Genomic DNA, 27,238 nt, shown 5'->3' with positions numbered 1-27,238 from the left:
CAAAATCCCATAATGAGAACGGTAAGGCACATGCAAAGTTGTCCCACATAAGTAGGTTATAGATGAGATGCTCAAATACTGAGCCTCACAACGGCTGGGCCCCAAGAGACTCCCACTTTTGTGGAAGAGAAAGGACCTACGCTCAAGCTAGGTCGGTCCAAGCACGCCGCCGCCCGTCCGGCCGGTTCGGTTCGGCTCTCTATCGGTTTTTATTTTTCCCGAACAGACACGTTGTTTAGAATTTATTTATTTTTTTATTTTTTGACAAATAAACATGTCTCTGTGAGGTTCGGTTCGCACGAATGGAAAACCGAAGCCCCTCGCGATCGGTTCAAGTGAACCTTCACTGTTCACGAAAATTCGCAACTCTTCATTTTTCGCCACTTGAATAAGACCGAACAGTTTAGTTTAGAATAGACATCACTTTGTGGGATTCATTTTTTTCCCGACGCACTCTACGCATATTCACTTCATCATTGTCATTTGGTGCGATTGTCGCAAAATTGCGTTCGTTGGAGTCTTCAGATCACATACCGCTTCGGAGGAACGAGATCCGTTCTATCCTGGGAGACGATCATGTCAATATCCTCAGTAAATGCATTGACACGGGGCCAAATTCGTCTTGAAGGACACGACGTTAATCTCGATCGCCCGGATCAACATTCTCGCTTATTCGTCATTACATTCGCCGTGTTAGTCTTCTTTCCTAACTACCGATTTTAAACTTCGATATAATCTCTCGATATACGAACCCATTCCACAATCAAAAAGGGTCTCCTGGATGTGGACCTTGTTAAAGAGCCGCCCACTTTCCCTCGAAGCTAAAATTTTTCTCTTTTTAAACCACCATCAACCCAGTCCACAATCGTCCAAAACCTGTTAAACCCCCGGGCGCACGACAAAAAATCTAAGATAGATCTGAATGTGTATCGTGCATAATGTATAAAGAGACAGCTTTCACCCGAGTCGAATATAACCGCTATAAAAAAAAGAGAGTTTTCGATGACTAAAGTATTCGGTGCACGCGTGACCCCCCCGCCCCCCCCAATAGAGTCGTAGTGATACATGCGATGCCTCATTTTGCCGCTTTCAATTTTTAAAGTAATAGCGCGGGACGTCACGCTTGTTAATTTACTTGTAATTACCGCCATTTCGTAACCCTTGATTCGGGATGAGGGGGGAAGAAGTGGGGGTCGCTAACTTCTAATTTGATGACGTAAAAACCAGAGGCAAATTGGAGACTATAAAAAGGTGGGAGGGCAATCACGCCGCTCGGTTCGCGTAGCATTTCGGGGGCCATGGATGGGGACTTCTGGTTCGTACGTGACATTTGGTTACGCGAAATGGCCCCCCTTCCCAATTGTCAACTCGTGCCGACCCCTACCAAATTTTTTTTTATTAATTTCTCCCCCGCCCCTTCCTCTCTCTTTTTCTAGCATCGCTTCCATGGATCTCACCCGAACCCGAGGGCTCCCGCGGTTTCTCATCGGGCACGTCCCGGTCCCGATCGAGCTCCGGAGCCGGCGACGTGAAGGATCTCGAGGGGGACAGTCGGCTGGTCGGGATCGTGTTAACGGGGCGGACCAACTAAAACCGGCTCACTTCCTCCTCCGTCCTCGTTTTGTTCACGAAAGAAAAAAAAGTAACCCCATGTCCATAGTCAACTCCGCCACCATACACGTGACTATCAATGATCGTTTTATTTTTTATTTTTATAATGATCTGTATTATAATAATCGTATTTTTCGGGGGGGGGGGGGGGTTTTAAAAAAGGAGGTAGGATAAATAAAAAAATCTCGCCCCGCGGTAGTGCTTAGGCGTGGACCCACCCCCATCACGAAACGCGGTGGGGCCAATTGCGTTTTGGACGTATCCGTAATTGTTTTTTTTACGTATTTATTTACGTATTTAATAATTATTTATTCGAGTTATGTATGTATATGTATCCGGGCTTTGTCCCGAAGCGCGCAAAAAAGCTTCTAGAAGCAAATAATGGCGATGGCGACGGCGAAATTACGGGAACGAAACGACAAAGAGCTTCTAGAAGGGGATTCCAACCTTTACTCGCCGGGGGCCCTTTTGTCATTTCCCACCTCTCTCAGGCTCCCTTTTACAGCTAAGAGATTCCCCGATGGGACCACAGAGAGAGAGAGAGAGAGAGAGAGAGATTAGGCGTGATTGCATGAACACTTCGGACACGATTTTGTTTCTCAACTTGGGAACGTGACCCGACATTGATGAATCTTTTTTGTATTAAAGTTGCTCGTGTAGGATCGCCCCACTCGACGCCGGTCGCATAGAATGTGGATGGGTGACGGAAAGAGCGGGCGGAATTCGACATGAACCCGCGATGACGGTCGCGAACATTCTCCCTTTTTCGGGCCGGATCACGGTACCCGCGAACGTTCGCCCCGAAAAGAAAGGAAAGGAAGAAAGGTGGTCTTCAGAGGCATCTCGAATGCCGTACGTTCGCTATCGTCGTTGCTCGAAGCTCGATTGATTTCGCGCGGTTTCTTCTTTACGCGCGAAGATGGCTCCCATAAGAAAGCAATGGCGATGGGACCATAAGAGCGAAAAACACAAGAAGAAACACAACAAAAGGAGAGAGAGAAAGAGAGTTTCTAGAAGGAAGATACGAGTGAGCATTCTTCTTTTAAGCCGAATTGCGGTATACCCACTATGCCCCTAAAAAAAAGGAGGAAGTAAAAGTAGAGTCTTTAGAGGCATCTGAACTTTGTATTCACTGCCTTCGTCCTTCCTTCGAAAGAATCGAGAGCGATCGATTTCAAGAGATTTCTTCCTTACGCACGAAGATACTTTTTCGCGGCGGATACATTTAGAACCGAAGCCGTCTCTCTACGGGGGGCGAAACGGGTCATTTCATAAACAATCTCGAAGCGGGGCGGGATCTCTTTCTTACTTCGGAACACTTTGCAAACATCTAAGCAGCCGCGAAATCAAAAGCCCCAGAAAAGAATTGTGAAATTATACTTGGTGGCGAACGCCGAAAAAGAAGAACGCACTGCGTCGCACCAAAACGTGGGGTTTCAAAAGCCAAGAACTGAACTGATAATACTATTTTCGCTTTTATCTGGTACAGAATCGGTCATTCGGTCAAGCAAAAAGGTGTCCAAGTTGATCCGAAAGAGGGGATAGGGGAAGTGGGACTTGGATTCATTGAGATCCGTCCCTACCACATTATTCGCCACCTTGTGGATGATCATTCCTGTCTAATCGAAAGGATGGTCCCCAGGGAAAAACCTCGCAGATCTACCCCCGTCGTTCTGCTCCGCGCGATAGGGACGACTGATCAAAAGATCGAGCTTCCCCCCTTTTTCCAATTTGCCTTATCCTAGCCGATGGAAGGGAAGATGCTTTTGCCATTCGTGTCTCTTGGTTTTGGCCTCACCCATCATCGGGTCCATTCTTCTTCCCCTCCCCCCCCTAATCCTTTGCCAACCTTGCCTTCTCTCTCCTCGTCAACTCCTAACGCCCGGCTCTTCGCGTGGCGAAACGGATACTTTCTCGATCTGTTAGACTGCTTGTGTTAGGCAAATGAGTTCGATACTGGGACGCTATTATTGACGACGGAAAGGGTTGGAATCGAGCATTACCGGTAGTAAGATGCACTCGTGGAGTATCGTCGCGATTCGGTTGGGGTTGAGAGATCGATAGCTATGTGGACGGGACAAGGATTCGCAAAATTGAGGGAAAATTATCCAAAGAGTCGTGAACCTATTGTACTTTTGCTAATTCGATACTAAACTTTTCAATTTTGTCAATTGAATTCCAAATCTTTTCACATTTTTCTAATTGAATCCATCGCACTAATTTTGATTGGAAATCGCTGACGTAGACGCCAGTAGTACTAGATCTGGCGAGGCTAGTCCTCGACCTCGCCTGGTGTCGCTTGGGCCGAGGCAATGTCCGACGAGGCCACCGTTGCTTGGGCGAGGGTCGGCCTCACCAGATTTGGCGAGGATAGCACTCGCCGGCCACCGCTCGTGGCCGGTGGCCAGTCCTTAGCCACCGTTAAAAAGAATAGGGAAAAAAAAAGAAAAAAAAAACCAAAAGAATTCAAAAAATTATTTAAAAATATCTATCATATAGATTAATTACAACTCAATTAGAATCAAAGCCCTTCACTTTTTTGCCTACTCAAATGAGATAAAACTACCATCCGGTCAAATTGAAAAAATTTACGAACAGCGCGGAAGGTTAGAAAGAAAGCCAATCGAGACTAATGCAATCTGCGCTTCTTCTACTATCGAAAATGGAAATTCAAGTTTCCTATTTTCTAGCCATGGCCTTGAAATATACGGTCCCTTATATCCTTGTGGATAGCGGAGAACGGCCATCGGATCAAGTCTGTCATAAATTTAGATTCTTTCCTTGAGATGGCTCCTCAGGAAGGCCCTCAAAAGAGAAATACTAGCATCAGCGAGCGCGTGTTATGTATCGCGGTATGATTCATGCGAGTTAAAAGTATATAATATACATGGGACCAAAATTACCAGAAAAGTGGACCAAGGACTCTTAGCCAAAATGGCAAGGAGAAAAAGATGGGATGTGGGGGGGAGGGTGGGGCCACGATTAACATAGGCCGGCGTCATCTAACTTAGAAACACCTACACAATGGTCAGCTCTACAGATAGTTCCAAGCTCTTGCCCTATTTAATGACATTCGAAGAAAAATCTCGAGTCCGACGGGTGGGGCTTCAATAATTCCTGCATACAAACATGTCCTTTTGCAGAAGTCTCCTTTTGCTCCACGCCCAACAAATATGTTCACACGCTCTGTTTTCCAACAAGGTCGACAATAACATTTCTATCGAACTCCCCTCTCTCTTGTAGAAAGTACATAGGATTGGAGGCCATTAGAACTATTCATTGTGCACTCCTTTTTCTTCTGCTCGGTTACCTGAGGAACAATCTATCCTGCGCATATTGTTCCTAGGAACACTGAGTTGTGCACAAACTGTTGCGAAAACCACCCGTTACACCCTGATTCTAAAGTCTTCGGAATTCGTAGGTTGCGGTGTTGAGTTATTCTCGCTTGACGAACAGTTTAGAGAGGCATCTCATTCTCATCGATCTCTGACTCGGCACATAGGTGAGCCATGTCTTCGGCATATGCTGCAGATCTTTTCTTGCTCTCAGATTACGTAGTCTGTCAAAATGCCAGTCCGAAGGAAAAGTTACCACGTCCAGTGTCTACTTGTCGAAAAGGTTGTCGTGAGCTCTTGTAGATTTCTGAACATCTATTGTCGTGGTCGGCTTAGTCCCTTCGATTTCCCTATAGCAATGTACATGTTCGATTCACATGACGTCAGTTGGAAGAGGCTGATCCACTTGTAGAGAGAGACAAGTACATGAATAACTACTGCCATCATCATATGTTTATAGCATACTTCCAGCATTCCCGCCAAAGCAAAGACTGGCTTGAGTTGGGGTAACCAGAAGTCAAGAGAGCGCCAAAAGGAAAAGCATTGTATCGTGAAGGATTCAAACTTGACATGATATGAACAATTTAAAATCGATTTTGCCACGAAATTTCTGTTACAATGTGTCAGATACTGTGTAAGGTTAAACTGGTTAGGCGTTTGGATTTGGAGATTCTACCCTACGAGGTGCACAACTCAAGAGGCGGGAAGCATGACCAACCTGTAGTATGGCTAAAACCAATCAGGCCGTCGTCGCATCCCATTCCAGGAGATGGTGTCCATTTTCGCGCTTGTAAGATCGTCTCATCAAAACTCGTTCCGTTGTGGAGAAGTTCCAGACCACTAGTTCCCCTGAATAGTTTTGCAGCATTTCGGATTGAGAAACGATGCCGATATCAAATGTGTCCCCGACTATCTGTCTTCTTCCTCATCAAATTTTTTGCCCCTGCTATCTACACCAATCACATGCACCACACCATGATTCTGTTGAACGATGATTTGGTCCATCAAGTCGAATTCATAGTACCGCCTTTTTAGGTCCCTCTTCCTGGAGAAAGCATGTAATATCCATTTTCACTTTAAAAGTCTTCAGGTTTGTTTACATGGTACATACAGAGAGGGCTTCCTAGAACAATGGATTCCATTAACTCTCCATGGATGAACTTATCTTCTGCAAAACTATTCGGAGAGGGAAAATTTTCCATTAGTCTCAATCCTATTATTAGTCATCCAGAAAAGGCGATCGAGTTATACCGTCCTTTCCTTCTTTGGGGCTTGAAACTAAAACCTTACAACTCAAAGAACACCAGAATGCCCCATCTCAACATATCCGTGAATAACTCGATCTCAACCTTCATATGTGCTAGAGCTCTGGCTATTCTTCATAATCCAACTTTTCACGGACATCATTGAATCCGAACCATGCCCTTGATTTGCAGATCTTCATGAAGTAGTACCAAGAGATCGCGAAGACAGTCAACACGGCACTCAATATGTATACAATTTTAGAAGCCACGGACATCACATAAACCAAAAAGCAAGATGGAACCAAGCACATGATCACGAGACCCGGCATTGCCACGGGCACTTTGAATGGCCTCTTGATAGCGGGCAATTTCTTCCGTAACCAAAGAAATGACGCGAACTCCAGCAACATCCCCAAACTGTACAAGAAATTCACAGTGTAGATCAGGTCCGCGAAGTCCATGTAAGAAACCGACAGCGCTATTAATGTGGAGATCAAAATCGCCACCCAGGGGGTATTGAACCACGTGGATCGCAACCCGAATGACTGGGGCAAAAATGCTAAGTCCGCCATTCCCAAAAGCTGATATGCGCAGCTACTCAACTGTGCTTCGAAAAGTCCCACGACCGACAGAACCGCACCGATCTCGATCCAGATCTTGAGCCACTCGCCGGCGATCAACTCTCCGGCATCAGCAAAGTACCCATCAACCCAATCCTCTTGATCCAGAGGGATCGCCCCAATTGCAGCCAAAAGAGGCACCAGATAAGCCAAGCAAGCAAGCAAACCAGCAGAGAAGAGTGCCTTAGGGTATGTCCTCTGGGGGTTCTCAACTTCCCCAGCTAAAGTACTTGCACTGTCCCAGAAATTCAAGTTCCAAAAGAGGGTGTTGAAGAAAAGTGTCCAATCCTTAGCCACACCCACCTCACCCAGACTGATCCACCTTTTAGGATCAATCTTGGGAATTGCAAACAATGTCAACACAACAAAAGGCGAGAGAGATACAATACCCAAACCAACTGCAGTGTAGCCCACAATGCTTAAACCAGTGTAATTCATGAAAGACAGCACCGAGGTGAACAAGAAGATGGCGACGTACCGGGGCACGCCGGAGGCGAAAACCGAGAACACCAGCTTGAGGTAGTCCATGCAGAGGGCAGGGTACGAGGCCAGGTTGATGACGCCGCACAGGAACTTCCAGGAGCCCAGCAGGGAGCCCCAGAAGGGCCCGAATGCCCGGTGGGCCCAGATGACATAGCCGCCATTGCCGGGGAAGGCAGTGGCAAGCTCCGCCGTGACGAGGGCCTCCGGGACGCTCCAGATGAAGGGGAAGGCGATGAAGCCCAGGATGGCGAAGAGCGGGCCGGCGGCTCCCACAGCGGATTCCTCGCCGTAGGGACCGCCAGCAACCTCGAAGTAGATGAGGAAGACGAGGGGGAGGAGGGCTAGTTTCTTGGAGGCAGCGGCAGGGGCGATCGGGCGAACGGGCGGATCGAGAAGCGAGGCAGTCGCAGAGTGATCGGAAGGTTCCATTTTCAGTGGATGAATGATTGGTCTGGAAGCAAGATCCAAAGAGGTAGAGAAATGGAGGTAAATGGAATGACAGCGTCACGACTCAACGTTCAACGGACACATTGATTTGACTTACAGGTAAAACGTCCCTTCTTTTTCTTGCTTTCCGTGAGGGGGACATGGTCAGGTTGGTGATTCCGGTTGGTACACTCTCAGCATTGTTGAAAATTCCATTTCTTTCGCATCTTCTTTTTTTCCTTTGACAGCACCAGTACTTGAAAGAGAGGTACATTATAAAGACAACTCGTCCTTGATTCATTCAAAGAGACTGGAAAAGACACAATGACAGAACTGGTGTCTGAAGTGGTGTGTGCATGATGTGCTCCGATGCGCAATCCATGAGTTGACCGTTCTCTAACTCTTTTAACTTCTTGTGATTGAAGATGACTGTTCTGTAACTAATTTATGAAGTTTCTTGTTGGTTTTCTTGGACAGAGCAGGGAGACTCTGTAGAAAATATTGTTCATTGCCAAATTGAGATAGTTGAGAGCAAGTTGGGAAGTTTAAATAAATTTCCCACTTGGTTGGAAACGGGATCGATTGATTTATCTAATATGATTTCTTAGATGCTATCCTATCTGGCAGATTCATCCTCCATTTTCGCGCCACTCGGGACTCAGAGAAGAGATAATGCAGAAAAGTGGACACGACATTTTGTTTACTTCTAAAAACAGACAGCAAGAAATGGCGGGGGATTTCATTCCATTACGTGCCACCCATGTGCTGCTTCAGTACAGACAATATCCACACCTCATTCGAACAATAATTAAGCTCCACATGTGATAATTGATAATGACAAAGATTGCCGAAAATCATCCATCCAAAGCACCAGATTGGGAAAGAAATTTTTAAATTGAAACAGCTAGAACTAGATGAACTCAAAGATGAGATTTTGATTGTGATTTGAAGTTTCCTGCATATTGCTGTGTTTTAGTCTTGTGCGACTTCAACATCACTGATGTCGAACTTGAAAATCTTCCTGGACTTGCAGAACTTCATCAAGAAGAACCACCCAATGCCACCCAGCGTCATTAGCCCACTCACCAAGTACACAACCTTGGTCGCGATCACCATTATGACCACCAAGAACGCGGACGGTATCAAGCACATGACCACCAGCCCCGGCACGCCCAGCGGTACCCGGTATGGCCGTTTCAGCGACGGGAGCTTCCTCCTTAGCCAAATGAACGCTGCGAACTCGAGCAGCATCCCAAGGCTGTACAAGAAGTTCGCCGACGAGACGATGTCGGTGAAGTCCATGTAGGAGACGCCAATGCTGATGAGGGAGGACAGCAAGATCCCCACCCAGGGAGTGCCGAACCATTTAGACCTCACGGCAAAGAACTCGGGCAAGATCCCGATATCTGCCATGCCAAGGACCTGGTAAGCACTGCTGCTGAGCTGGGCCTCGAAGAGCCCGATCGCCGACAGCACTGCGCCAACCTCGATCCAGACCTTGAGCCATTTACCTGCGATCATCTCAGCTGCAATGGCATGGAACCCGGACTCCCACTCACTCTGGTCCACTGAGACAGCACCCGTCACGGCGAACAGAGGAATCAAATAAGAGACGCAAGTAAAAATCACCGCCACAAGAAGGGCTAATGGGAAATTTTTCTGTGGCTTGTCCACTTCTCCGGCGACTGTGCTCACATTGTCCCAGAAGTTCAAGTTCCAGAACAGGGTGTTGAAGAACAAGTTCCAATCTTTCTTGACACCCTTTTGGCCCAAGCTCCCCCACCTGTGAGGCCTAATCTTGGGGATGGCGATCAAGGACATTAGTAAGAAGGGCATCAGAGAAACGACGCCGAGCACGATCCCGGCGACCCCAACGACGTTCAGGCCGGTGTAGTTGAGGAAGGAGAGGGACAGGTTCGAGAACAGGAGGGCGAGGTATCGGGGACAGCCCGACTCGAACACGGAGAAGATCTTCTCCAAGTAGTCGATGCAGAGAACCGGGAAGGCGGCGATGTTGATGACGCCGCTGAGGAACTTCCAGGTGCCCATGAGGGAGCCGAAGAAGGGGCCGAAGGCGCGGTCGGCCCAGATGACGAAGCCGCCATTGCCGGGGAACGCGGTGGAGAGCTCGGCGGTGATGAGGGCCTCCGGGACGCTCCATATGAAGGGGAAGATGGAGAAGCCGAGGAGGGCCAGCAAGGGTCCCCCGGCTTGCACGGCGGGCTCTTCACCGTAGGGCCCGCCAGCGACCTCGAAGTAGATGAGGAAGATGAGCGGGACCAGGGTGAGCTTCTTGGAGGCCGAGGCGGCGGGAGCGGCGGCCGCGGTGGTGATGGGGAGCTCAGCCGACGGGTTCCGCTGCGCGGGTTCTTGGCCTTTGGGAGGTTTTTGGGGCGATGAGAGCGGTCCGAGGTTTCGGGAGGAGTGGATTTCGGGGCTCATCGTCGAAGGAAAGATTTGGTGTTCACTAATTCATCAATGGCCGCATTGCTGAAACTCAAGTGCTAACTGTAAAGCAGCAAAACATCACTCTCTCTGTCTCTCTCGCATGCGACGACGGAGAGGTCAGCATGGGGCGCAGCGCAGTGCGTCCAAATGCCAACGCAGTTTATATGCAAGATTCTATTCGGTACGTGGTGCCTAAAAACCCCATGGAACATAGCCATAGCCATCGCTGTCTTTGGCAATTTGCAGTCGTGCTTTTAGACCCAAAAAGCAAAGCACGATTTGCGCACGCAAACAACGTTTTCTAAATAACGAAGGACAGGGGAAAAGGGCGCACGATGATGATGATGATGATTACTCGATTAATCAAATGCACAAGAGGACGGGGAGTGGATGTGAAACGAAAGCCGGGGAGTCAACAATGGTCAGCCCATGCCGCGCGGGGTCGTATCAGCATTCAAAAAGCTCGAATCATCGCGACAACCATGCGTGTTCAGACGATTAAAATAGAGAAAAAGAGGTTCGCAGTGTGCCAGTGTCTCTAAACTAATGATAAAAAAAAGAAAGCTTCGAAAGCACAAAATCGAAACAGGCTTTGAAGGGGGATATGTGGGGCTTTGATCCGGACCGGCCCGAAATAGCCCGGTTCTCGTTGTTTCGGGCCGGAGTACAGTTTTTGGGTCTCGGCCCGAAATAGCCAGGTTTACTTGGGATGAAGTCATCCACATCGACATGTATACGGAGTAGCGATATTTTCAGATATGTAACTTTTTTTAAAATAAGTATTACTGCATAATAGAAATTTGTGGATGGTAATAATTTCTTGTAAGTGCAGATAGAATTAAGAAGTTATTTACTTGAAGATAGGATTAGGAGGTTATATTTTCAATTTCAATAACCATTTATAACTATCGATTGCGGGTTATAAATGGCCGCATTGTACTCTTTGTAAAGGATTCACAATCATCACCACGACCGCGTATTTTTTTAGTTTATCGATTTATCTTTTCATTTCCTTGCATTTACTTTCTTATAGATCGATTAGTTCTAGATCTTCATCATGCATTCTATCTTCAGTTCGAATTGTCACAGAACCCGATCCAATAAGAATCGAATATCAACCTTCGTTAAATGGTATTTCATTGCATGGAGTCATTCCTGTCGAAACATCCCGTGAAGCTCAATCTTTGTCTCTTAAATGAAGTGCAAGAAAAAGGGTTCGGAGCAAACTTGTTCGAAGCACTTGGAAAACAAGAACGGCTGGTGTCGAGTATCACTTTTTCTCATGGTTGGCAATGTTTCTGCACTCGCAAATCCAAGTGCTTTTCCCGATACTCGAATCCAGACCTCGACCCTATGCCCCGTCGCACTCTCTCACGATCCCACCATCCGCCTTGTCCGTCCCGACTAGGCCGATAGTAAGCACGTTTCCATTGAAACAGGATAGTGCCAAAGAAACATCGCCATTGCAAGTGAAGTCAGGAGAGTATTCAACATTCTTCTAAGAAAGTACAGGACAGGAGGTTAGAAGGCCAATAACAAGTCTTCTTCCAGATTCTGAGTAGGGCAGGTCTGATTCCATCGGTCCATGGATAATACTCAGGGATTCACGTCATTTTCTCTTCAATTCCGAGCAAGATAAAGTTACCGTCTTCAGCATCTAGCCGGATTGATGCTGTTTGCCAGTTCCTACTAACCCAAAAGCATAGTCCAAAAAGGACCAGATGGTCTATAAGTTGGGTTTGTAACAGACTTAGAACTCACTAACCATTATTTTCCCATAATTATTGAAGTTTTGTTTATTTATTTCACAAAGTTTGGTACTTAGAAGAAATTTATTCCCGAAAACGCCTCCGTTCTGGGGACCAAGTTATATACAAAGAGGGACCTAATTCTATTTATTGCCTATGTATGAGGAAAAGGAAAGGGATTGTCCTTTTGGCCGCTCCTGGCTATAAGGGGACAAATGGACCTTGTCAATTTGAGCAAGTTCAATTCCAAGGGACTGTCCTGTCTCTTGGGTTTCCCAATTAGTTTAATTCCAGTTGGAACTATTAAAGAACTTACGAGACTACAAAGCTGATGCATGAAACGACGAAACAGATGGGTTCAGGTATAAAGAACATTAAAGAAGGTATCTTCTTGGATTATTATTCTCATTGATGCAGCAAGAACAAGACAGAGCTAGGAACAATGCCACCACCTGGAAATGCTCCTGTACCAGACAAATCCGCATCTCTGAGAACAAGATTGCACCACCTAAACTTCTGTTAAAAAGAATAATTCGGTGGGAAGCATTTCCGGTTCTTGGTATATGCCCTCGTCGAAAAATATTTACGGTGGACAAGGCCAATTACAGTGCACGAAGAATACCTGAACACGTGCTTTTCTTTTTTCAGGTCTAGTGTAAGTGTTGTTATCTCTTGATAAATATATGGTTCCATTGCATTGTGATCATAGCATTGATAGTTAATGTGCTTCATTTTTCTGTTTCTGTTTTTCCTTTAAGAAAGAACTTCATGGCTCTATTCTAATAGACAGCAACAGGCTAAACTTAGAAGCTAACTAGTGCTTGTGAGAGCTTCAAGGATCAAATTGACTGTTTCCCTATGTTCTTATGTTTGTGGATGTCCCAAGAGTTTAATCTCCTAGTTGGTGTAACTATCGATAGTTCAAGTCACTCCATTTTGTCGGCAACTTAAGAACAAGTCCAGGAGTTGCTCTTGTTAGTCGAAAGGAACGGTGATTAGCCTTTAAAAGAAAAAACAACTGCTGAAAACAATGGGCCCGAGATATATTAATATTGTGCCTCTTCCGGTGTCCCTTCTTACACACCAAACTGGTTTTCCTGAAGATTGCAATATATGTGAGTATCAACCATCATTGTAACTTCATTAGTGCTTTTCGGAGAGACACCACAGGAAGGAGGGGTTTACAAGGATAAGGATATGCTCATGCTTGTGTTCTCTGCATATTTTTAGGTCAGGCTACTCGAATCAGGCTGTTTTCTTGAGTGAGCAACTCTTCTTTACATTTTCCTTAATCCTCTTCGAAGAAGTTATTCGAGAGTTTGAGCCAAATGTGTTCGACGTATTCTCCGATACCAAAGCCCTTCCGTACGGTGATTATTGGCAGGCCGAGCACTCGGAAATCTGGGGTTTTAGTAAGAGCCCAAGTGACGGTCGCTCCAAAGAGTTCCGGCCTTCACACTCTCCCTGAGCTGCCAAAGCAAGTGATTTCTCTCAATGATCTGCAGTTGGTTGAGATTGTCGAAAAGCAGTCTCGAACCGGCAGGCTTTTCGCAGAAAGTGAGCACCGGAAGCCGCAGTTTCAACCGGCTTTTCTTGATGAGGCCTACGAAAGGTGTCGGAAGCTTTGCGCCGAATATGCTAAAACATTTTATCTAGGTGGTTATCTCTAAATTTTTCAAACGGACATTGTATTTTCAACAGATGACATTTGATCCTAATGTCATCAATTGTTTTACTTTTTCTTTGTATGAATTATGAGAGGATTGGCAGTTGATTTTTCTTGAATGTTCCTTGATGCAGGAACTTTATTGATGACAGAGGAAAGGCAGAAGGCTATATGGGCAATATACGGTAAGGACTAAGAATTAACTAGAAGTCATGTGACTGTGAGTGCTTTGCAGAGTAGCTAGACCCAGACACCAAAGTCATTTACTTGACCTTAAGAGTCGTCTCATCACGGAACTTTCTAACACTCTTTGCCAAGAACGATCCAAAAAAATAGGTTCCTCCTTTCTGAGGTTACGAAAGATCATTCTGGGACATGTGATCATCCCTTTGTCACTGAGAAGGATTGTTTTTGCTTGCAGTATGGTGCAGAAGAACAGACGAATTGGTTGATGGTCCCAATGCCACCTACATGAGCTCCACTGTTCTCGATCGGTGGGAAGAGCGACTTCAGGACTTATTTGATGGACGCCCTTATGATATGCTTGATGCTGCGCTTACGGACACCGTATTCAAATTCCCCTTAGACATTAAGGTAATGATTTTTCTGCACATTGCCTCAACAACTTATGTGTGGATAGGAAATGAATCATTCTATTGTCAAAGAGATCGATGTTTTATTAGTGCTTTAATGTCATGGTTAGAGATAAATAAAATAGGATGTCTATCAAAACAACTGGCATGAGACTTTCAGGGAATGACTTGAATTGATGCAAAATGTTGTGCGTTGCTTTTGGCAGCCCTTTAGGGACATGATTAAGGGGATGAGAATGGACACAAGAAAATGCCGCTACGAGAACTTTCGAGAGCTTTATCTATACTGCTATTATGTCGCTGGAACGGTTGGCCTAATGAGTGTTCCGGTGATGGGAATTGCACCGGATTCTTCTGTTTCCGCTCAAGGCATATACAATGCAGCTCTGTATTTGGGTATTGGAAATCAACTAACCAACATACTCCGGGACGTTGGGGAGGAGTAAGTGTTGTACCCCTCGGGTTATATTATCTATACTCCGCTTGCCTAGTTTGGATTTTCCTCATCAATGAACTTGCTCAAATCCATATGCTTTTCTTTATTTCAGTGCTCTGAGGGGCAGGGTTTACCTTCCTCAAGACGAGCTTGCGCAGTTCGGGTTAAGCGACAAGGATATTTTCTCAAGAAGGGTGACTGATGGTTGGAGGGAGTTCATCAAACAGCAGATCACAAGGGCGAGATTTTATTTTAACATGGCCGAGGATGGAGCTTCTCATCTCAACAAGGCCAGCCGGTGGCCAGTAAGTTACGATGACTTCATTCTTTGATCATAAGAAAACGCAAAATCAAAATTTCCACCATCAGGGAACACACTTCATTGCCATAGACATCAGAGCAAGCAAACTTATTAGTAACAAAAGCAAACAGATATGTTTTACTATGTTTCAAAGTTGTGTGTACTGATGCTTAGATGTGGCGGGGCAAATTGCAGGTGTGGTCATCGTTAATAATATACCGCAAGATCCTGGATGAGATTGAGGAGAATGACTACGACAACTTGACAAAGAGAGCTTATGTTGGGAGGACTAAGAAGCTTCTTACTTTGCCACTGGCATACAGTAAAGCGTTTTCAAAGGCTGCCTAGCGTACACATATTGTCTATGCAAATCTGGGTGGCTTTCTTTCCGATTACAGAAATGTTGATAGATCAAGACGACCCCTTCAGAAATCTGATGGAGGTTTTTGTGCATGATTATTGATTTCATTTCCACATGACGTACAGCAGAAACTCTCCAAAGACTCCATCGAAGCTTGCTTAAATTCTTGTAATTACAGTGAGACGTCGATTGACAGCCTTATAGTGTGAGCTTATCCACATGAAATGAAATTTGTTTCGGGCAAAAGTACAGTCCTCTTTTGCTTAAAAGAAATGGCTTGCAGCTCCTCATCTTACACTTTCTACAGTAGTGGGATCAAGGAATGTCAGCAGCTATTGGATAGGAGTATTTGCTGCTGCTTCAACTTCATTTCTAGGTAGTGCATACGTACAAGGAGACACGTGAAAGACACAATAGATCGAAACATGAACGGAGACGATTTCACCGACTGTAAAGGCAAATCACGCGACAAGGCCTGAAAAAACCAGAGAGAATCGGTTCAGCCTTTGAGCTGTGAGTTCTGTAGTCAACGGCGTGCAAATTTACCGAGAACCGTCCAGAACCGGATCGGACAGCTCAAAACTGGTGGTTCCCGGTTCCAATACCGGTGAGTATCGGTCTGGTTCCCGATTCAAGTTGTGGAACTGCCCACTAACCCACTCGAACTGAACTGATAAAATATATTTTTTTAATAAATCCCTAATTTCACTCGTCAGTCGTCTCGTTTTGTCTTGGTCTCTCTCAAGCAACTTCGTCGGTCTCTCAACTCCCATCGACTCACAACTGTGCCTCCGGCCGTTCCTCACAAACACAACTCACGGCCTCACCTCCCTCTCTTGCTCTCAGTTGCTTCCATTTGCTGTAAGTTGGAAACCCTAATTGCTGCCATTAGCGCATTTTTAATTTCTGCAATCTACTCGCTGTTCGAAATACTGAGAGGAAAGTAGAGTATTCTTTGCACGTGTTTGAGAGGACACTCTTTGGGCTGCATGGACACTAGGGGCGCGCATGGAATCCATTCGGAGCAAAATTCTGCTCAGAATGCATTCAAAACATAAATGTGTTTATTAAAAAATTTCAGGAATGCATTCTGGAGCATTTTGCATTCGGAATAAAAATGCGTTTGTTAAAAATACTTGATTCGGAATGAGTTTTGGGCAAGAAAAATAGAGTTACTTTTTGTAGCTTCTATCTTCCAGAATGCATTCTCCCTTTTTTCTCTCTTTTCCGTGGCCTTTACAACACATTTTGAGATCTTACTAATTTTTTTTTTCAGAAAATGCATAAAAATTGAAAAATTCCAGAAAAATTCATAAAAATTTCCAGAAAATAAAAAAAAGTCAAATTTCCGGAAAATAGGAAATTTTGTGAATTTTTTTCAAAAAATATAAATAAAAAATAAAAAATTTCGAAACTTCACAAAATGGCTTAGAAGCCACCCTTGAGTGAAATTTTAATTTTTTTAGGTGTCCAAAAAATCAAAAAATCAAAAATTTCAAAACTTCACATAATAACTTAGAATACTTGTGGTCACCCACTTTGAGTGAAATTTAAATTTTTTGAGGTGCCAAAAAAAAATCAAAAATTTCAAAACTTCACAGAATGGCTTAAGAATACATGTGTCCACCCATTTTGAGTGAAATTTAATTTTTTTGAGGTGCCCAAAAATATCAAAATTTTCAAAACTTCACAAAATGACTTAGAATACCTTTGGCCACCCACTTTGAGTGAAATTTAAATTTTTTGAGGTGCCCAAAAAAATCAAAAAATAAAAAATTTTAAAATTCACAGAATGGCTTAGAATACCGGCCACTCACTTTGAGTGAAATTTAAATTTTTTAGATGCAAAAAAATCAACAAATCAAAACAGATTTCTTCTAGAAATTAATTTCTGAGCAGAATTAGTAATGTTTTATCAAACAGATTTCTTCTCCGAAATCAATTTCGCAAGAATTTGATTTACGGAGCGAAATGGTTACCATTCGCGCCCTAAAAACTTATTATGACCAAGTGTTTGAGTTGACTGTTAATATAAGATATGATCATTTAATTATCTTTTCGTAAAGGATAGGAAATTATCTTTTATTTTTTTGGTTAAAAGGATAGGAAAGATTCAGTGAACTGTATTTTTTCCGTGAGAATTGTCTGTGGAAGTGAAGTGAATTTAATAGGACCGAACAACATAACAAGGCATGGGATTTGCTTGCTGCTATATAACCAAATCCCATCTCAAGGTCTATGTATTTAACGCAGAAGAAGATTATAAGAACAATGTTGGGTACATGCACGAAGGACTTTCAACAAGACAACTTAATGAATGATTTAGCAAAAGACAAATATTAGTTTATTCAACAAGACAACTTAATAAAGTCAATTGAAAAAAATAATGGAAAGCATCGGTTTCTTCAACGACAAATATTCTCCATTGATGACGTGTTGCTTGATTCGAGCAGGTGATATATTAACATGTCAATGGAAGTTGAGAAATCCTATGATGTGATAACGCCAATAATGGAATCAGAATTACCAGAACATGGAGGGACCTGAGTTGTGATTGTTGTGTCATTTTAAAGTTGTCTATTTTACTGTTCTGGATGAGTTTGTTCCATATACTTGAGTTTGGTCTGAAGGCAGCGCAATTAAAGAACAGGGAGGTCTTTTTACAAACAACGGGGCAATTAAAGAGCGGGGCATTCTTTTTTGCTTGGAAAAAAGGAAGCTTGGTGGGACCGGTTCATGGCTTGCTAGAAAACAAGCCACTGATCGCGTGAAGGTTAGTGGGACCAGTCCGATCTGGTTCCTCGTGGGTTCATGAAATCAACAGGCGATTTTCGGTTTCCATTTTTTAGAACCAGTATTTAGTTAGCGGTTCTCGATTCCAATGTCCGATCCTGAAACCATTGACACCTAGGGCTGTCAATAAAGCCTGGCCCGCCCCGGCCCGATCCGGTCCAACCCCGAAATTTAGGGCTTCTTCGGGGCGGGCCTCCTCTGGATCGGGAATAGTTTTAAATTTTGAATATTATCTTTATTTCGGGCCGGGCTTTTTTGACAGCCGGCCCGTGACTTAAAAAACCCTGGATCCTCTTCCTCCTCCTCTTCTCTTCCCTCTTCTTCTTCGCTTCCCCTCTTCTTCTTCCTCCTCCTTCACCAGACCATCGCAGCCTCTCTCTCTCTCTCTCACCATGGCGGAGTAGGCCGAGTCAGAGGAGGACCGGTGCGGCTTTATGGCCAGGGCGTCGGCGGGAGCTGCTGCTCATCGAGCTACGACCGATCGAAGAACACGCACGCATCTTTCTGCGCAACTCGAGCCAGATGAGAGAGAGACAGAGAGAGAGATTACCTTAGATGTGGAGGCGGAGGAGCTGCAGACCAGCAAGCTGGAGTCGTCGAGCCCGTCGGCGGTGCCGGAGGAGGAGGCGGTCCCGGCGCTCCACGAGAGCGGGGTCGTGGGGCTGTTCCTCACCGAGTCGCCGCACCTCTTCGCCGGCGACGCGGCGTCGCACCAGAACGAGGACCCTTCGATCGCGGCTGCCGGATCCCCCACCCCGGCGGCGGCAGGAGGGACGCCGCCGCCGAGGAGGGGGGAGCGGATGCGGCGTGGTGGTGGTGGGGATCCCGCCTGAGGCGCATCAGGAGCTCGGCCACCATCCTGTCCTCCGCCATCGGCGTCCTCACCCACCCGTCCTTCGCCGCCATCGCTGCCGGCGGCCGAGAACCCAATTTACCCACCTCCTCCTGCTCTGGGGAGGCGCCACCGCCAGCACCGCCGTCCTCTCCCTCCAGCGACTCCCCACCTCCTCCTGCTCCCCCAACTGCAAACCCGAAAACCCGGACCGACCCGACCCGGATTTTCGCTTCGGGTTCTATGCGTTTTGGGTCGGGTCAGGTCAGAGAAAGCATGCGCCCCTCGTGATTCAGGTCGGGTCGGGTATCATAGAAACCCGACCCGACTATTGACACCCCTACTGACACCTAATAGTCAACACTTGAGGTTAAACTATCTATAGAGAGTTCTCTTGGCTCGTGCAAGGCGGAAATTTTGAAAGCAAAAATGATAGCTACACTGTCAAGTAAAAGACAAGTCTCCTGTGGCCAAGTTTTTGCAATTGGTCCTAAAAAATTTACGAGCATCTTCAATATGGAAGAGTAGCTTCGAAAATGCGTGCAATCTTTGGTCAGGGAATCGTACTCCAAACCAGGAAAATTCACATCCGTTCCGCCAAAAGAGAGAGGAAAAGCTCAGGAGTTCAGAGATGATGGCTACTTGTGCGACTGGCGATTCATTGATCCTCCTGATCTTTCTGTTCCTACTCCCAATATTCATCAGTCATAATCTAGCAGACGCGCGGGCGTGCTCACCGATGACAATAGGATTGGAAAATGCATGCACGCCACCAGCACAATAACAAGCACTCGAAGCTTAAACAGCTACGCAGAGACAAAATATGTGTGAACCCACTGAGAACGATAATCTGTCGGATTTGATTGAAATTAGAAAGTTGCTTAAGAATCCTGAAATTCTATCCAGGAAAGAATTGTAAGCAGCTAACTTGACTAGAAGAACAAACCCTGCTGAAACCTTACTCTGCTAAGGTCGACTCTTAACATCGCACCTCCCTCCATCCCAGTGAGTAGATGTAACCCCACATCGAATACAGGCTGCACAGCAGGCTTACTTTCAGCATCTAATTTCACAAACACAATGCTCATCACACAAGTCTCTGCAATTGATCTCGTTACGCATTCATCTCTTGTTATACATGGTCGATCGAGTCCGCAGCACGATTCGTGCAAAAGTACCATGGAAGCACACCTTCTTCAGTAAGAGGAGGGGAAAGAAAGAGGCCATCCAGGACAGGACCAGACGACTTCAAGGGGGATATTGGAAAAGCACCCATTATAAGAGAAGTCAAGTCATCCCTCTACAAGCTCCGACGTCCTCTAGTGATACTTCTACAGAAGGATAAAAACGAAAAAAGAAGAAAATTTTAATGAGAACTAGAAAAGACAACTTAAGATGCCACATTGTTCCCTGGAAATGCTACACATGCCACTCATCGACAGCCTATAACGCACAATTCCCTCACAGAAACTTGAGATCTAAAGGCACTGATACAAAATGTGAGCCCCCTGCTGCGCATCTTCACCAACCTCCGTGATACATATATGTTGTCGCGCCAAAAGACAATCCAGAACAGCCCAGTATATGAAAGCCCAAGAGCGAAGACCACGATAAGCTTAGCTTCTCAATGCAAATATGTCACAGGAAGTAATCAGGTGTTCTACGGGTTACATCCGGCTCTCCTCTCCTAGGAGCAGGCTCAAACTGCAAAATCATAGATCAAGTCTTCAGGATATTAACCCAATAGAGAGAGAAGAGGGGGAGGCGGCGTTGTGGAGATACCTGAATGAATGTGTGCGCTTTACAATCATCTACTTCAAGGATGGATGCCATGTTTCCACAACGATAACAATAGTTAGGTGCACTGAATATGGTGACCACTTTTTGTTCCTGTCGAGAACGTGCTATCAATCACATAACCTCTCCATTCTACCCAAAAGATAAGAATCACAAACTAGGTAAGACGTAGACGTACATGGCTCCAGTTATATCCTTCCATAACCAACTGATGAGCTCTAGCAATGAGCTTCAAATTGTTGGAGTGATTAAATTGCTCAGAGATATCCTGCCATAATAATCAGGAAGGCCACTGCTTAGAAAGCTTTACCAGACATTGTGAAAAAATAAATACATGTCAAGGTCTCCATTCTTCCAGACTAATGCGAGGAAAAGGAAAAAAAGCTAAAATTGCAAAAAGAAACCCAACCTGGCCAAAGGTATATCCAGCTCCTCTGGGTGAGATACCCCAACCACAACGGTCATCAGGGTCGGACCACAATAGATCGCACATGGGGCCCTCATGAGGAACTTCTTGCACACGATCAAAATTCCGAATGTTGTCGAGGGTTTCAATAGAAGGTGACAATCCACCGTGTAGGCAAAATATTTCTGACTCAACCTTCAACAAAAGAGAAGCAATAGCTCATAAGACCATAGATAATTTCATTTCTATGGCATTATGTTAGTGGAGGGATGAAGGATCTCGCTCTATGAATTAACATTTTTTATTATAATCAAAAGATCAGACTGACCAGTGCTGTCAGCGGAAAATAGTCAAAGAGATCGGTAAAAATCTTCCAGACATGAGCATTGCCATATCTGCAAGAAGAAAATGGAGTTCCTGTTACAAGCTTTTCGAGAGGAGACAGTCAATAAGAAAGTACATGACTATAAGGCAGCAGCATGCAGCTTTCAGGCACATCAGATATTGAATCTATGCATCTATGAAACTTCTTTTTTTAATAGAAAAAAAAAGCAATTTGTCTCATTAACTTTTAACTTGCCTCCTCTAAAACAAACTTATTCAACACGTGCTTGCAACTAAGATTAGCTTTTATAATGATAGAAGTCACCTTGGGATATATTATATAATGCGCCAAAACGGATCGGTTATGAATTGAACAGTAATGCACAACTACATCAATAAACACAAGAAAATCTGCAGAAATCCAGACCAGATGCTTAAATTCAAACAAATAGGAGACATCGAGACCGACTAGTAAAATCAATTAAGATATTACCGGTACCTTGTTCAACTTTCAACTAATACCAACATTGATTCAAGCTTCCTAGCACATCTGAGGACAGAATTGCGCTTTTCCATTTTACTCACTGCTATGGACTAAAGTTGAGAAAACAAAGAACATAAAAAGAAACATTACTAGGTCATAAAGTAGTACACCTTTTAAAGGAAAAAGTTCATAGAACAATAGTTACCATCAGCCATAGTATCCAACTGAACCACAACAAGGATTGCTAATTCTCACGAAGATAAAGCTTTCAATTTTTGTAAACTTCTCCAAAGTGAGTGCCAGAATAAAAACAGATTAAGAAGACCTATACCGCAGCACATCCAGAAGAACCACAATCAAAAGTTAACACAGCGAAGGAACTCAAAAGAAGAACAAACAATTACTCACTTTCGAAGGCATTCATCGTAAAACCCATAAACTTGAGTGATCTGCAATGCAAAGTACAAGACATATATTATAACCAGAAGCCTCATACTTGATATATAAAGAACCATAAAAGGCATAACATAAAAATTTGGAAGCCGTTCCACATGCAGCCATGAGAATGGAAGGAACAGAGCAATACAAGCATCAGCACATTGAATACAACCGAGAAATTGTCTGGAGTTACTGAGATAAAAAACTGAACATAGAAAACCCTAATAAAATTGAAATAACGATGAGTAGCAGTATAGAGTTGTTACCTGACGGCTTTCGTGATTTCCTCTTAAAATGGTAATTCGCTGTGGATATCGCACTTTGAGAGCGACCAGGAGCTGAATAAACCACTCAATCTTAGAATAACATTAACAATCTTATCACTTGCAACACAACCTCAATGTCAACGTCACAGATTGTCTAAACTTAAAGAGCTCCAAAAAATACTCCACCACAATGAACTTAGCTAACAGGGAGACCTTTACTACCCAGCATAATTTGCAACTATAGGAATACTCTTAACTTCCAATGGGTAATATTAAATATCTCCACTAATAACGTACAAGCATATGTCTCTAATAACGTACAAGCATATGTCTCAACAATGATGGGGTTGCAGGATGGACAAAGGGTACTGAACTAAGCAATGCACCACTTAGGAGAATATTTGGTTCTTTTCCCCAAATACAAACCCTGTTTTATAATTCCCACGCCATCCTCAATTTGTTTTCCTTTTTAACAACATGTCCCACCAAAAGCAGAAAATTGTTAACATCAACAGCAAGACACCAGCTTACATTATTAAGAAACTTAAATGCTGAAAAAGCAACATACAACGCAACAAATGTCAAGTTCCTCCAAAGCCTTTCAAGTGAGCCATATACAGTGCTCTTCATGTTGTTTTTACTCTCTAAAACAGATAGGATCCACTTAAAGAAGCAGAAACCATTTCAAAAAGAGTAAGAATTCAAACAAAATGATAAGTTTCTCATTTCTGCTGCAATCCACTGATTCAATAAGAAACTCAAACAAAGAATTAAAAGTACTTACTGTAACAGTTTCGACCGAATAATATCCACGATCAACATAATCTCCCATAAATAAATAATTCGTATCAGGGCACTGCAAGAGTAGACAAATAGAGATGAGGTTGTGGTTGCCTATTTTACACTTATTGGACATACTGACCACAAGTTTTCACTAAAGAAGCAGGAAATTAAAGCAAATGTATATGGGTTTGGCAAAGATGAGCCATCGAACATAGTGGACCTCTTCTCTAGTCAACACAAACACAGTGACATAGGTACCTGGGTCATAATTCAGGTGGAAGAATTTCAAAGAATCAAATTCTCAAAACAAGGGCTATTCAAATTCAGATACAAAATTGACACTTCATATAAGTATGTCACGTATCAAAGTACCCTCCAGTCAACATTTCCGCACATGTAACCAAACAGCAGAATAGTAATTAGTGACTACTGACATGGACAAATACAAGTAACGATTCTTATCTCCACTTATATATGGAAAGCAATTAAGTTGGCAAAATTGGAATGAGTAAAGCCAAGCATATACGGCAGATAAGATCCACTAGGAAAGCATATACCTTTCCTCCAATGCGGAAAAGCTCCGCAAGATCATGAAATTGGCCGTGAATGTCACCACATATTGTGACAGGGCTTTTTACAGGCTGCAACACATGAAAAAAGAAGACACTTACACCAATTGCATCTTGAAAGATTAATGAGCCCATCAGATTGTGGCTGAAATTCAGCATATAGTCAAGACATAGACAACTCCGATTGAATGAAAAGAAAAATACAGAATACCCAATTAAAGGCTGAATCAAACTAAGTTTAATATTTTCAGCTATATTCAGGTTCTTCTTTGAAAGCAACATGAATAGTAAAAGGTTGGATACATGAAGAAGATAAACAAATTGGATGGTTGAAAATGAAGACGACCAAAATCGAGTCAGTCAGTAGATAATTTTCAGATATTAATATTAATAAGAATTCCCAATTCCCAAATGTCAATGCAGGAAGTTTATATTCCCAATTTTAAAAGCATGTAGCAGCAAACACTTGCCAAAAGTTCCAAGTATCCCTACTCACTGCCTAGAATTAGCAATTGTCAGTAGCCCACTTAGGATCTTATGAAGAATAAGAGAGAATCCATCTTTTGGTTCCCAGACAACCATCAGCACTCAAAAGTTCTGCTTGGGTAACCAAAGTTAATGGACTTCACTCAACCTCAAGGGTCAAAACATGACTTTGGTTACAAAAATCAACACCCAGAAATTAAATTTGCAGTTTACCATTCACGGAGAAGTGAATTAAGTATACCAGGGGTAGAGCAAGATTTCAAGGTATTAGGTTGAATTCGATCATGAAAAGGTACATCCAAAGCAAAGTGCATCGACATTACAAGCAAAACAATATCCATGTAGAAGGCACACCTGAACATTGCTCTCCTCCATTAATATTTCTTTAGCCTTCTCGCATAGACCCCTTACCTGTGTAACAACATGTCATCAATATTGGCTACTGTAGTTAGAGTAAAAGTATACTTGTGGCTACATTCCAACACAAATTAAGCATTATTCTATATTCCAAACCACCGTCAGGTCAATCTTGCAGTGAAAGTGGTGTAAATAATCTACTTACGATTTCTAGAGAAAAGATCGCCATCTAGCTCACCAGAAAAAAAGAAAGAAAGCCAAAGCTTAATGAAGCTTATAAGTTTGACAGGAGACACTGTTTCTTCCTGAAAATCACTTAATTGCTGAATCCTCCTTCCAGAGGGAAAGCAGAAAATTAATAAGACCCACAGCAGTTTATCCTATCCACCTCCTCTATGTGAAATGAAGAACCTAATATGCTGAGCAATAACTTGAACCATCGATAAATCCATTGGACCATTAAGCAAGATAACAGCAGATTCTCCAGACCATTCGGTGGGTGATATAGACAGCATATGTATTAAACCAAGTACACTACTCAACGAGTACAATTATATTGTCTAGCTCATTCTTTCAGCTGGCGTCATGTTACTGGGCAAGATACCATAGCAGGCAAGAACAATAAGACAGCTCATGTTCAGAGCTTGAAGCTCAGAAAAAGGAGCTTTTGGCAAGTAATTCCCGATAAACAAGTGAATACAAAGGTAGGGAGAAAAGAGGAAAAATTTATTTTGTGCATGAAACCTGCAAATTAGCACAGGATAAGAATAAAGGTGCTGACGAGCCAAAGCCGATCTGATGGCGACAAAGAGGAAGCTGCCCCAAACCTGAGCTAAGATGAAGATTCTAGTAATTCTTAGGATAAGGAAATATATTCGAAAATGCACCTTGCCAACAGCCCACCGGAGAAACTGCTAACGCTAGCTGGGCAGTAATAATCGGACCAAAGTCTCCTTAGACAAAACCACTCTAGAGGGTATTAATTTAAAATCAACAAAGCTGTCTTACGATGCCCCGGACCATTGGCAGGTCAACAAAGTACCCCAATCACACCAATAAAAATAGAATATAGCTCATAAAAGGTAAAGGCCATGCCATGAACCTCCATTTCTTATCAACAGAAACGAACCTTGAGAAACGAGTTCCGAGTGAATCCTCAGTCCAATACCAAATAAGATTAGATGCCAAGAAAACAAATTGGACCCAGCAGAAACCAGTTGCCATTTTTACTATGCCTACTAATGGATCCACGTCGAGGATGAAATCCCAACAGATCCGACCTTAAAAGGTAAGAGAAGGACCTCTAAATTCAGCCAATCTAACGGATCATACCCAATCGAATCGCATCAATAAAAGAACAAACAATTCCCAAAAGAAGATTGCAAAAAAAAAACGCCACAAATCGACCCCGATCCGCAGAATCACTCGGGCACAATCGCCGGACCTCCCTCCACACAAATTGCCCAAAAGACCACAAACGTCAACAAAAAAAAAACGGCAAGGACGCGAGAAAGGGCCCGCGGGTCGTGTTCGGACAGACCAACCGACGAGCGCTCGCGAAATGAGGGGTGGGGGAGGGAAGGAAGAGAGAAAAAGAAGAAGCACCTCTTGCTCGGACAACGGCTTGCACTGCATGAGCTGAGAAATCTGCTCATCGAGGTTGCCATGTGAATTGGAAGGAACCGAAGAATCCAAGCTCATCTTCCTCCTCCTCCTCCTCCTCCTCCTCCTACTCCCTTGCTCCTCCCCCAACCCCGAACCCGCGGATCTACAGATCGCTCCCTCCCCCCCGGTTAAACTCGCCCCGACCGAAACCCTAATTCCGGCCCGCGAACCCCCCCACCGAAAAACTTCCGCCTCCTCCCGGGGGCTTCTTCTTCTTCTTCCTCCTCCAAATCGCGAGCGAGCGAGAACACAGAGCAGAGGAGAGAGAGAGAGAGAGAGAGAGAGGAAAGGGGGAAGAAGAGATCAATGTTTTGAGAGCTCCTCCGCCTTTTTTTATTATTATTTTTTTTATTATTTTTACTGAATTGCCACTCACGTCTTTTCAGGAGAGAGAGAGAGAGAGAAATTTGAAGAGGAAATATGGTGACAAAAGTTCGGGGTGCTAATGATGAGAAATCGATTTGCGTATTTTTCTTTTCGGTCTCGTTCGGAAACGACCGACCGACCGATCCACTCCCAGCGCGTGAAGTGACAGTTCCAACTGAAAATGGTTGCCCCGGGGGACGCGTGGCGGGCCGCGGTTGGTCGGTGCCCCCCGGTTTTGTTTTTTGCGCGTGCGCCGGGGGGGCGATGTGATTTGTCTGAGATTGTGGGATGTGAATCGTTTGTTTTTCCTTTCCCCCAACAGAAATACGGTTACATTTGCTTTTTCTTTCTCGCTTATAATCGGAAAATCTTCTCGAACTGAATTTATACAGGCCCAAGC

General features: G+C 44.1%; 4 protein-coding genes across 6 annotated transcripts; 1 reads left to right on the top strand and 3 right to left on the bottom strand.

Annotated features, from left to right (window-relative positions):
• Positions 1 to 4,451: 4,451 nt before the first annotated feature.
• Positions 4,452 to 7,887, bottom strand: LOC115679066 (probable polyamine transporter At3g13620). 2 transcript variants are annotated; one of them, XM_030602613.2, is made up of 2 exons: positions 5,661 to 7,887; positions 4,452 to 5,214 (listed from the first exon to the last, which is right to left on the bottom strand). In XM_030602613.2, the coding sequence occupies exon 1, from the start codon at positions 7,720 to 7,722 to the stop codon at positions 6,319 to 6,321; it is 1,404 nt and encodes a 467-aa protein (XP_030458473.1). In that variant the 5' UTR covers positions 7,723 to 7,887; the 3' UTR covers positions 4,452 to 5,214; positions 5,661 to 6,318. The 2 variants fall into 2 exon arrangements, with proteins under 2 accessions (XP_030458473.1, XP_056166079.1); XM_056310104.1 differs by having other exon boundaries at positions 4,454 to 5,296; positions 5,665 to 7,887.
• Positions 7,888 to 8,438: 551 nt separating this feature from the next.
• On the bottom strand, positions 8,439 to 10,259 carry LOC115679065 (probable polyamine transporter At3g13620). The gene has a single exon (XM_030602612.2). It carries the CDS (start codon positions 10,159 to 10,161, stop codon positions 8,692 to 8,694), a length of 1,470 nt encoding a protein of 489 aa, XP_030458472.2. The 5' UTR covers positions 10,162 to 10,259; the 3' UTR covers positions 8,439 to 8,691.
• Positions 10,260 to 13,243: 2,984 nt separating this feature from the next.
• LOC115679242 (phytoene synthase 2, chloroplastic-like) lies at positions 13,244 to 15,259 on the top strand. The gene is made up of 6 exons (XM_056309618.1): positions 13,244 to 13,571; positions 13,716 to 13,766; positions 14,003 to 14,175; positions 14,381 to 14,616; positions 14,723 to 14,915; positions 15,107 to 15,259. Exons 1-6 carry the CDS (start codon positions 13,244 to 13,246, stop codon positions 15,257 to 15,259), a joined length of 1,134 nt encoding a protein of 377 aa, XP_056165593.1.
• Positions 15,260 to 19,997: 4,738 nt separating this feature from the next.
• Positions 19,998 to 26,576, bottom strand: LOC115679067 (serine/threonine-protein phosphatase PP2A-2 catalytic subunit). 2 transcript variants are annotated; one of them, XR_008816118.1, is made up of 12 exons: positions 26,413 to 26,576; positions 24,805 to 24,861; positions 23,953 to 24,036; positions 23,397 to 23,468; positions 22,613 to 22,684; positions 22,317 to 22,357; positions 21,429 to 21,495; positions 21,104 to 21,295; positions 20,873 to 20,962; positions 20,680 to 20,787; positions 20,427 to 20,601; positions 19,998 to 20,228 (listed from the first exon to the last, which is right to left on the bottom strand). XR_008816118.1 is itself a non-coding variant. In XM_030602614.2 (11 exons), exons 1-11 carry the CDS (start codon positions 26,506 to 26,508, stop codon positions 20,536 to 20,538), a joined length of 945 nt encoding a protein of 314 aa, XP_030458474.1. In that variant the 5' UTR covers positions 26,509 to 26,576; the 3' UTR covers positions 19,998 to 20,535. The 2 variants fall into 2 exon arrangements, 1 of the variants encoding a protein (XP_030458474.1); XM_030602614.2 differs by having other exon boundaries at positions 19,998 to 20,601.
• Positions 26,577 to 27,238: the final 662 nt, after the last annotated feature.

This window comes from Syzygium oleosum, unplaced genomic scaffold (assembly GCF_021117445.2).
Source record: "Syzygium oleosum isolate NSW1041296 unplaced genomic scaffold, Sole_v2.1 Sole_v2.03, whole genome shotgun sequence".
NCBI classification, from domain to species: Eukaryota; Viridiplantae; Streptophyta; class Magnoliopsida; order Myrtales; family Myrtaceae; genus Syzygium; species Syzygium oleosum.
The sequence above is the reverse complement of the archived record's forward strand: the minus strand, read 5'-3'. Positions and strand labels throughout refer to the sequence as shown.

Coding starts and splice junctions, on each gene's coding strand:
- LOC115679066 (XM_030602613.2), bottom strand. CDS start 7,722: ATGGAACCTTCCGATCACTCTGCGACTGCCTCGCTTCTCGATCCGCCC.
- LOC115679065 (XM_030602612.2), bottom strand. CDS start 10,161: ATGAGCCCCGAAATCCACTCCTCCCGAAACCTCGGACCGCTCTCATCG.
- LOC115679242 (XM_056309618.1), top strand. CDS start 13,244: ATGTGTTCGACGTATTCTCCGATACCAAAGCCCTTCCGTACGGTGATT. Junction 14,617..14,722: donor CTCCGGGACGTTGGGGAGGA/GTAAGTGTTGTA, acceptor TCTTTATTTCAG/TGCTCTGAGGGGCAGGGTTT. Junction 14,916..15,106: donor ACAAGGCCAGCCGGTGGCCA/GTAAGTTACGAT, acceptor GGCAAATTGCAG/GTGTGGTCATCGTTAATAAT.
- LOC115679067 (XM_030602614.2), bottom strand. CDS start 26,508: ATGAGCTTGGATTCTTCGGTTCCTTCCAATTCACATGGCAACCTCGAT. Junction 24,037..24,804: donor TGGAGGAGAGCAATGTTCAG/GTGTGCCTTCTA, acceptor CATGTGTTGCAG/CCTGTAAAAAGCCCTGTCAC. Junction 21,496..22,316: donor TACGATGAATGCCTTCGAAA/GTGAGTAATTGT, acceptor TTCTTCTTGCAG/ATATGGCAATGCTCATGTCT.